At 35.1% G+C, this 10856-nt stretch overlaps 1 protein-coding gene across 2 annotated transcripts; it reads left to right on the top strand.

Moving 5' to 3' along the window:
- The first annotated feature begins 375 nt into the window (after positions 1-375).
- On the top strand, positions 376-10066 carry LOC131063704 (ubiquitin-conjugating enzyme E2 27). Of its 2 annotated transcripts, none has more exons than XM_057997596.2 (5): positions 376-878; positions 3016-3064; positions 4878-5037; positions 5171-5260; positions 9617-10066. In XM_057997596.2, exons 1-5 carry the CDS (start codon positions 698-700, stop codon positions 9722-9724), a joined length of 588 nt encoding a protein of 195 aa, XP_057853579.2. In that variant the 5' UTR covers positions 376-697; the 3' UTR covers positions 9725-10066. The 2 variants fall into 2 exon arrangements, with proteins under 2 accessions (XP_057853579.2, XP_057853580.2); XM_057997597.2 differs by lacking the exon at positions 376-878 and adding an exon at positions 2571-2649.
- The last annotated feature ends 790 nt before the right edge of the window (positions 10067-10856 follow it).

Genomic DNA, 10856 nt, shown 5'->3' with positions numbered 1-10856 from the left:
ATGTGAAGAGATGATTAAAGTAAGTTCAAATTATTACAAAATTCTACATAGAAACTTGTTACTTGTATCTTAATCATTGCATCAAAGACAAATCAATCAAAATAAATTCAAAATTAATTTAAAATCTCTTGATAAAAATCTTAAAAAATAATTTAAAAAAAATAAAATATATATATTATTTATACATTTAATAAACTAATTTAATCTAAAAATCATCACTCATCATTCACTAAACTTCTTTTATATATTTATATATGATTTAAAACAAATCATTTAATTACTACTATTTGTAAATTTAAATAATATTAAAAAAAAAAAAAAAAAAACAAAGAAAAAAAAGAAAAAAACGAAAAACCTTAGAAACTGCCTTATAGAAGCACCCTAAACCACCTATCCATATGTATAGCAAACTCATGAATTTTCCATGATGAAAAAGCTTAGTTCTCTGAGTCTGGCTTAGAAACCCCTGGTCCCCCTTGCCCACTCCGTTCCAAACCTCTGTCCCCACAACCCAACCTACAGGAATCGAGTTCCAATTCTATGCTCTACCCATCAATTCTTTTCCTGCATTATAAAATCCATCATTCCATACCTTAAACAAAGTGTTTTTTTCCGGTTGGTTTTGAGGAGGGAGGCTTGATAGCATAAGTGGGACTACATTTCGTCTTGCTCTGCGTTGGGTAGTGTGCATATCAAAATGCTGGACGCCTCGCGAGTACAGAAGGAACTGACTGAAATAGAGAGGGACAAGAAGACATCGGGAATAAGCATCAAGCTTTGTGGAGACCATGATATAGCTCACCTGTGTGGCACAATTGCAGGCCCCGTGGACACTCCTTATGAAGAGGGCATCTTCCAGATAGACATTCGCTTGCCTGGTAATATATACTAGTCCTCAATTCCCAATTCTTGAAATGCTTGTTTAGTCTTTGGTTGTTCTTGACTTTGTTCCATTTGGTTTTTGGCTTGATCTCTGAGTTGGGTCTTCGGGATTAGGATGTGGTGTGCGTGTTTGAAATGCCTGTTTAGTCATTGCTGTTCTCGATTTTTGTTGCATTTGATTTTTGGCTTGGTCTTCAAGTTGGGTTTTTGGAATTAGGACAAGGCGCGCTTGTTTGAGCTGAATTTCAGGTACCCATTTGTTTGTCTTTTCTTATTGTAGAAAGCTAGTCAACTAGTCTTTTTTTAGCTGAATATCAGACGTTTAATTTGTTTAGGTTTCTGTTTTTGTTAGAAATCTGCAGAAGAAATATATTTTTGAGCTGAATACTGGGCCCCCAGTTTGTTTGTCTTTTTTTAGGTCGAATGCAGGTCAAATTTAATTGTGTGAGCTGAATATCAGGAATCCAATTTGTTTATGTCATTAATTTTGTTACAAATCGGGTCAAGCAATATTTGTTTGTTTGAGACAGGGCGCCTAGTCTGTTTAGGTTTTTCTTATGGTAGGTAATTCGTAAAGTATATTTGTTTGAGCTGAATGTTGAAGCATATGTGTTTGAGCATAATATCAGGCTTTTTGTTTAAAAATGGAAAAAAATATTCATTTACTGTGGCTATTGGATTCCAATTTATTTAGGGTACTTTTTTGTTAGAAAATGGGCTAAGAAATATTTGTTTGCATCAAGCAGCGGGTATCCAATTTGTTTAGGTGTATGTTTTTGTTAGAAATTGGCTAGAACACATTAGTTTGATCTGAATGTCAGGCACCTGTTTTAATTAGATCTTTGTTCTTGTTAGTGGACTAGCTAGAAATATGCTTCCATGGCTGCTGTATGTTCATTTTCAAGGAATGAATTTGATTTTGTTAGAGAAATTGTATTTACATAAACATACGACAGAATTGTTTCTTTGATTCTGCTAGGGAAATTGGTGCACTCCCACAGCTACTAAAATAAGAGAAAGGGAAATTGCTGGATTGTCAAATGGAATCGAGGTCACAGTTACTACAAGTTGTAATGAAGTTGCATTTGTAAAACATGCCTGGATATTTGATGTTGTCTTTTCTCCTGTTTAATACAAGACCATATGTTAGGTATTGAGATTTTTAGTGAATCGTTAGGTAAAAATTTTAAGTTAGCTGTAGTAGAAAATACTGGCAGGTAGGGTTCCCAAGATGGTTAGTAGTAGAGTAAAGGGGAAATCGCCAACCTTTGGAGATATTAAAAAGCCTGATTTGCCACAACTATACCCAGTAATCGTGTGTGGATCTATTGATTGTAATTTCTTTGAGTCATGCTAATTAATTTGAGTATCTTGTCCGAAAGAGAGCAAGAATATTATCTATTTTCTGGTAAAGTAATTGCATCAAAAAGTTATACTCCACATTTTGCAGCCTATAGAAAGACATCTCAGCGGCATGGACATCACACACTGCAATTGCAGCTCAATGCAATTGGAAAGTAGAAATACATTAGTTTACGAACTCAGATGTCTCATAGGTGAATTTCTAATGATTTTGCAGAAAATGGGTATTAAAATTCGGTAAATTCAAATGTAAGGTTTGTTGGCCTAGTATAGTGGGTTCTGAATGGAATGGCTTTGTAGTGCTTTCAAACTGTCAAACAATATATTTCCCCAAATTGCTAATGTTGAGTGCTATACAGGACATGCTTTTATTTTGGAGGAGAAATTTTGTCAAAGCAGACACATGTAAGTTTTGGTTTCAGATGTTTGTATGCCAGCCAAGGGAAAGAAATTATAAACCTTGTTTAACTTGAAAGTTCCTGGTTTTCAACTCACTATATACAAGTGTGACATCTTCTTGCATGCATACTTTCAGTTTTGGCGGAACGTGAAGTTTTCTTTTTTCTTATATGTTCAAAATTAAAGTAATGGATTTTTCAAAATAAATGTATTACAAGAACTGAAATCAGCTTTATTTAGGTGTACTGCAATGGAACATTTGTGTTTGGTTGCAGTTTGCTGCTTAAAACCCAAGGCACACAAGAAAGAATGGACGATTAACTTGCAATTATATGGACTGGTTCTGACATGGTGGTTGAATTTTCTTTGCAGGGGCATATCCATTTGAACCCCCAAAGATGCAGTTTATAACAAAAGTCTGGTACGAGCTTTACACAGATGTGATATTTATGTTCATGGATATGAATTCGTATTCTAGAGTTGGGAATGATAGAATTTGTTAAGAGCATTTTAAGTAATTAATCGGAAAGTTGTTTTCTGCCCTAGAAAATTTTCGATTAAAGAATGAAGGCTGAAAGAGGCCAGGTGAGGGTAGGCCATACAAGGTCACCACGTACAACAACTAACAATGCTCTTTTGGGAACACAGAATAACAAGAAAGATATATGCCATATTTTGATAAAGAGTGCATGCGGTAGAGTTAGACTGGCTGTGGACTGCTCCTTGTGGACATCAACTGTTTTATACGCTTGCAAGGGGCGCTTCATATGAAGTTGAAAAATTGTGGATCCTTGGGTTGTCTAACTGGGCCATACATTTGCAGTAAAGTAGGAGATCCATTAATAACTTTCTTTGACTAGGCTCAAGATATTATTGCCCTATTTAGTACCAAACTCTTACAACTGAGTTGTGAAACTCTAACTGGAGGATAATCTGCACTGATTCATAAGTAATAACCATATGATCTATTTGATTATTATTATGATAATATTCCCGAGCTAAAGAAAGCAATTCTTTCTCCCTTAGTTTCTCCTAAAAGGTCTGCAATCTCTTATAAACTGACCAAATCCTGTGAAATAAATAAATAATTGAATGTGTTTTAAGTGCTGCTTCTTTTTTTTTAATCAAAAGAGACAGCTATGCATACTGAGAATTTGTTGTCCAGTAATGTTAATTGTTGTTGCCCGGCATGACCTCAGAATCAAATCATAACATCTGATCCTGCCTTCAAATTATTAGGAGTTAATCATTTATTAAATGAAAATAAACTATCCTTTTGCACATGGATACTGTAGAAAGGTGCACTATTTGAAATACAAAGAAGAAACTTAAGGTCCAATAGACCTTCAATTATTATAATCCACAAGACAAGACAAAGAGGATACCACAACAGAAGCAACACTCTTTCTGCACTTTCATCAAGATATTTATGGTGTGGGAGGGACACAGTTTAAATTTATTCTGAAAGCTCATAATGCACATCTAATCTATTAACAATGATCACACAACCAGATGTTTTATAGTCAATGTTTTGACCATCTTCCTATTCTTTGCTTTTTAAAGTTCTTATAGAAGCTTTTGAACGTTGGATTGGCAACAATTCTTTCTTAAAATTTCTAATTTTTAAAAATTATCATCTGTGTGCCTGTGTGGGAGTTTTGAATGGCTTTCTTGTAGTTATTAGCGAGCAGCATCAATTGAATATATTTTACTGGTACTCTTTTTTCTATGGATGCATAATATGAATCATAAGCATGTTTCATGTTCTTAATTGCATTTCTGCTCTCCTTTGTATGCAGAAAATGATACTGGATTTTCTCAAAAAAATTTGTTATCTTGTTGCATCACCAGATGACATGTTTAAGTTTGATATATATTTGCTACAGCCATATTTTTGTCACATCATATGTGCTGCTATTTCTAGCTGTCTCTGTGAGTCTCTAGTGGAACTAAAATAGGGAATTCATTAAACTGTTACATGAAATTTAAAGACTATGTATGGTATAATTACAATGTATGTGGCTTTGGGGTGCTAGAAATTCCTCCTGAACATTTGCCTTTTATTGGTATTTGCCTATTTGGCAATAATTAGCCACTTAAGCATGTCAGGGTCTTAATTATGCGTTATATTCTATAATGTGGACCATCATGAACAATTTCAGCATGTTATTTCTGACATTAAGAAGGTTCTATAACTAGCATTCTATTTCCATTTAACCGTGGCATCTATGTAGGCATCCTAATATTAGCAGTCAAAATGGTGCAATATGCCTGGATATTTTAAAAGATCAGTGGAGTCCAGCACTGACGTTAAAGACTGCATTACTTTCTCTGCAAGCTTTACTTTCAGCGCCAGAACCCAGTGATCCTCAGGATGCTGTGGTAGCACAACAGGTGGTGTCAAAATATGTTTATAGCATTTTAGTTGTTAATATGCCTTGTTGCTCTTTAATTTGTTCTGCATTCTTTTTAGGTTTCATTTTAACTATGCTATTTTTTTCTGACTTTTGTTATTCACCATCTGTAGTACCTGAGAGACTACCCAACATTTTTGGGCACTGCACGTTATTGGACTGAAACTTTTGCCAAACAGACATCTCTTGGAATGGAAGAGAAGGTAAGATTCATTTTGGTAATGCACTTATGCTTCTTGACTAAAATGTTCTGTAAGAAAACATATGTTGGAACAAAATAAAATGTAAGATTCTCATGTATTTAAACTAACTGTTATGGATATATGTGATGTAAGAAAGCTGTTCTCTTTTTAAGACATAACCTTTTTGAAGACATAACCTTTTTGAAGACATTGAAAGATAATGTTAAGTTGATGTCTTGTCAAGCTGAGGCATTAATCATGAGCATATTTTTCTCATCCTTAGTCTCCCTTAAACAGGCAAATTCAATCTGTTAAAATGAAGAGTTTTTAGATGAGATAGTGTACTACTGCCACTAAGTTCCAACTTGATATCAACAAACTACCTGTATAATATCTACCAATCATGTAAAAAATAAGAACCCTTAAATGGAACAAAAGTACACATCATACCTTGTAGATTTGTATGGATTTAGGCTGGGCTAGAAGGGAACCTATTCAGGGGTAACATGGGAAAGTTGAGAGGGAATCTCATTTTGTTATGCAAGTTTAATTTTCAGAACCTTCTGCTGATTGCAAGTAAAAAATTTGTCCAATTTTCACAATTAGTCTTACAAGTTGACCCAGAATGCAAACCTTAATTAGATTTTGTTTCCTTTGATTATGTTTCCCAATATCGATCAGAATAAAAAGCTTAATTCAGTGGCTCAATTTCAAGTATTTATGCAGGTTGATCTGTTCTATTATTTCTGTAGCTCAATATCTTATGGACATCATACAAAAGGGATTCTTGTAAGGCTACAGTATCTATCCTTTTGTGGGTAGTGCTTGATACCCAATGCCTTTATTGGGGAGACATACATATGGGGTTCTGCTTCTTTTTGTCTCAATTTTCTTGTTTCATTTATTCAAGTCTAGCCTATGAGTTGCAAAAAATTTGTATCTGGATACCCAGCACCAGAGTAGCTGGAAACTCCTTTGTCCCTCCCTGGGAACGCGTATCCCCGTATCCGTTCCTGTATCTGAAACAAATACGTATCCGATACAGCCCAGATACACATTGAATAATGTACCCACATGTGCCCAAAAAACCTTGATTTCCAATCACACTAGATACTATGTGATTTGATTTTTTAAAAACATTGACGGAAATCTTCCTAAATTCAGTTTTACAAAACTTCATTCATGCAATTTAAAAAAAAAAATTGGTATAAACAAAACCTACACCCAATGAGAAAGACAAATGAAATGTTTTTCTATTTGAGTGACCCATTTTTTGGGTTATCTTCCAATGCAAATGTACTATTTTTGCATATTGTAAAATGTTAAATCAACTTATCATTATTTATGTAGCAATTATGTGTCTATATTGCTTTTTTATGAATGACGTATGGGTCTTAAAAAATGGCCGTATCCATATCCAATACCGTATCCGTATCCGATACCGTATCCGTGTCCATGCAACTTTGCCCAGCACTGATTTTGTTGCTTTGAGACAACCTAAACATATCTAAAAAGACAATGGTTGTGTGGAACTATGCAAGCCTTTATGTAGCAAGGCTATAAGCATGGTAGGTTGTAATTTCACTTGTAAATTATTGTTCTTGGAAATCAGATAGAAAGTATACCGTAGTCTGTATTGGTTGTGGTATGCAGTTGTAGTGTGGCTTCTTTATAGAATATATTCTCTTGCCACAAAATGCACATTCTCAAAGCAAGCATTCTACAACACATTGTATCTATGACCCGGAAACATATCTCTACAGCTAATAAGGTGTTATAAGAATGTTAAAAGCTTTAAATGTTTTGTTGCTCTGAATATATTCTCTTCACCAAACATCTTAGTTCCTGCATCCCCAGCCAATATGCAAATCTCTTTGGCTTTGGACAATTATCCATCTTCAAACCTGGAAACACATGGTTTCTCATTTCAAGTTCAAAGATTCACCTTGCTGCAAATTGGAGTAGGTAGGTGGTGTCAAAGAACCCATCTCTGACATTCTGTTTATGTGTTTCTACATGCAAAAGAGGCATGCTATTTTTTACTGCTCCAAATGTTTTAGCAGTTGGTTACTTGGTCGTCTCCTGACCTCACATATGTAATACACTGCCAACCATCTTGACTACCTTAAGCAATAAATAAACTGCAGTACTTTACTTGTCTTCTCCTCCCAAAGAGATTGATTGAAGACCAGTGTTTCTTCATTAACATCTAACTTATTATACTCTAAATATTGGCAAATATCATAATTCAAAGTGTTCCTGAAATCTCTTATTGTGCTTACTAGGGTTAATAGTTAACTTTTTGATGGAATTCTTCCATGAGATAGTTGATCCAAAGGTAGTATTCAGTTAGAAATTTAGCTATTTTACCAGAAGAGAATAATTAAGGGTACACAAGGGCGTTGATGATGTGAAACCTGAAGCTGAGGGTCAAATTGGGAGCATCTCAATGTGCTAATTTACATGTGGCTCATGGGGGTAATATATCATGTGACAAATGATGATCAATCTCACTCGAGAGCCATCAGTGGTCCAAGATATTTCAAACTTCCCTGCCTGCACCTAGTCAGTAGAGTACTCTCAGCTTGGGTGTGTGATGCAGGAGCATCCTGGGTGTTTATGCAATCCTCATCTCCTCAATTTTGTTTTCTTTCTTTCAGTTGTAATAAGCATGAAGAAACCTAACTTGGTTTCCTAAGTTTTCTTCTTTTCTGAGCGGCAAAAATTCTAGTTACATGAAGTTTTTCAGCCATCTAACCTGGTTTTATTACCTAGTTCGGGACCCAATGAAGTTCTGTTATTTCATCTTGGGCCAACAGGCTTCCTCAAATCGATGGTGGCAAACTTGACAAGTTTGCGAACTAGTTCTCTTTTCCGAAAGGTTGCCTGCAGAGGTTTAAAACCTGACAATATTTCTGACAAATGATTTACTTGTTCTCAGGAGTCCTTCAAAGCATGGATGGAGGTTCCCTAACCTAGTTCAGAACCCAATGAAGTTCTCAAATTTGGTTTGAAACCTGACAGCATCTCATGAACAAGTGATTTGTTAAAAGCGGAGATTTAAGGGAGTTTTAGAACTCGTCTCAGGATCCAATAAGGTTATCCTAACCCGTTCAACTGCTGATACTCATGCATATTTTTATTGATGGTCATCAAAGAAGGTAAAAGGAAGGCGTTTTCTTCTGCCACATTTCAGCGTCAGATTGAATCGCTTGAATGACTGTTGAATTCCTGTATTTTTGTATATAAGTTCAATTGGCCAACAGTTGGAGTAGTTACTATCAGAGAAGGGGGAAGTTGACAGTTGCCGATTGGAGGGAAAGGAGGACTGTGATTGGGAGAGATTGAGATCAAGATTGCAAGGGTTTGGAAGTTGCAGAGATTGGAAAGATTGAACTTTGATGAATTTCTGATATTGTTGTAAATCCTGTATTATTTTCTAAATATCTCAATAAAGGACATCATATTTTTGTTGATGTGCATCGAATTTCTTGTTTGTGTTGTCTTTGTGCTGCATGTTTGGGCTTATCCCCGGGCACAACTGCTCCAGTGTGCAAAACTGAGACTATTGGGCTTTTACTGTTTGAAGGGCCTGGCAACCTGTGTGCATCACTTGGTGAAGTATCCTTCCACAATTGAGCCTTTAACTTACGTGTGCTGATAAGAATGGGATAGCTTTTGATTGCTGAGAATAACCACCTCAAATCCAAATGAGGATGTGTGCAAATTCCCTCAGAAATTTGGATGATCAAGTGGTAATACTAGACATAGCAAGTCATTAACATTAAAGCATTTGGATGACGCTGCATTCATTTTTATTTCTTGCTAGTGCTGGATGGCCTTCTTCTCTTTTTAATACTAAGAAAAAAACATTCTGTATTAAATCATTAAAATATGTGGGTACTGGGCAGGGTAAATTTTTCATATTACTAAATTCTTATCTTTGTTGAAAATCCTGGCTAACTACCAGTTTAACCAATCTTTAGGAACCTATACGATATGCTGTTCATAGTAGCTACATTAATCTAAAACATGACATGCGCTTGAAACACTTGCAAACTTTAAAGGGATATTTTTATATTCTGTCAAATAGTAGGATGATCAATGCTATTGCAAATTGTTGTTATATTGCTTTTAGTATAACAGAGATTAATGTATATCATTTACAGTGTAACTCGTTAGATGCACATCTGGAAAAGTTCAAAATGTCAATGCTTAATGAGTATCTTACAATTTTTATTTTTGGGCAAATTGTTTGTGCAGTATTCTGTGGTTTAATTATTGATCAATGATATATAGATAAATTCTTGGAAAGTGTATTCCACACTTGATTTCTGCCAAGTTCATTAATAATGGTAATGTTTTTTGATTTTTCAGGTACAAAAGTTGGTTGAGATGGGGTTTCCTGAAGTCACAGTGAGAAGTGCTTTAGAAAAATGTGGAGGAGATGAGAACTTGGCACTTGAAAAACTTTGCAGTGGTTAGCATGAAACTTATTTGAAAGGTTCTAGAAGTTTGAACTTCTTGTACTTTTTGTACTTTTTAGAATGTTTGACACTGCATGAACCATACTTATATTTATCTAATTATATGCACATAATTTTTCCAGTGTTTTATCGAAGTGTCTACTCAGATTCTCTCCATTGAAACAGTGGTTTATACTTAAAACTAAAGGTCCAGTGCTATTGTAATTGCACTTTCCTTTGTGGCCTCATTAGTTTGAACTGAAGCTAATGTGCATTAGGACTTTACTAATCAATGTATCATATAAATGACGATGTTTCATCTTCATTGGGCAATTTGAAAATTAGTTACTTTCTCGGTGTATTGAATACTTTAACCTGATAGAGGAACCATTGGATTCACTTGGCAACAGCTTTGGCAGCATAGAAAGAATATCTGGATTATTTTTTCTGCTAGATGGGTTATATTCTTAACATGAAGCATGAACATTGTGCAATCACTTGTTTCATAATATAAACATGGACGGATATTCTGCATCATTAGGCTTCTTTGTGAAGGTCAAAACATTTTTGAGTAGTATGATTCTTGGTTATCTTTTAATTGTAAATAGCAAAGTTTTAAAAGTCGGACTCACCACGGATTCGGCAAACCAAAAAATTGGACTCTACTGGGCAAAAAAAAACAACCTCCTAGTTTTACAAAAAAACATAAAGAAATTAATGCATTTCGAGAACATAAGAGCCATAATTGAAACATTACACATGTTATATGATCTAACAAACACTCAATATTTGAAATTTCATCATTCATACTCCTAGTTTCAAACTTTAAAATATATAATAGCAGCAAAAGTTTATAAATGTTTACAAAATTACATATAATGATATGTCCAAATGTGAAAAGCAACAATGAACAAACTAAAGAGAAGACTACATCTTCCTCTTTCCAGCCCTAGTGAAAACCAAGGGAGAGATAGAGCTAGAGGGTCTAGTTCTAGGAGTCGATGTGGGTTCTCTAGCTCGCCAAAATTAGGTTGAGGGTAGCACCACTTACTGGGGTCTGAGGGTGAGAGAGAGAAGGGTAGAGAGATAGGTCTAGGTCTTGGGGGAGAGAGGAGAGAGTAAGATAGAGAGTGGTAGAGAGAGGGGATAGA

This window comes from Cryptomeria japonica, chromosome 9, assembly GCF_030272615.1.
Source record: "Cryptomeria japonica chromosome 9, Sugi_1.0, whole genome shotgun sequence".
NCBI lineage: Eukaryota > Viridiplantae > Streptophyta > Pinopsida > Cupressales > Cupressaceae > Cryptomeria > Cryptomeria japonica.
This window is presented reverse-complemented; position numbering and strand designations above follow the sequence as displayed.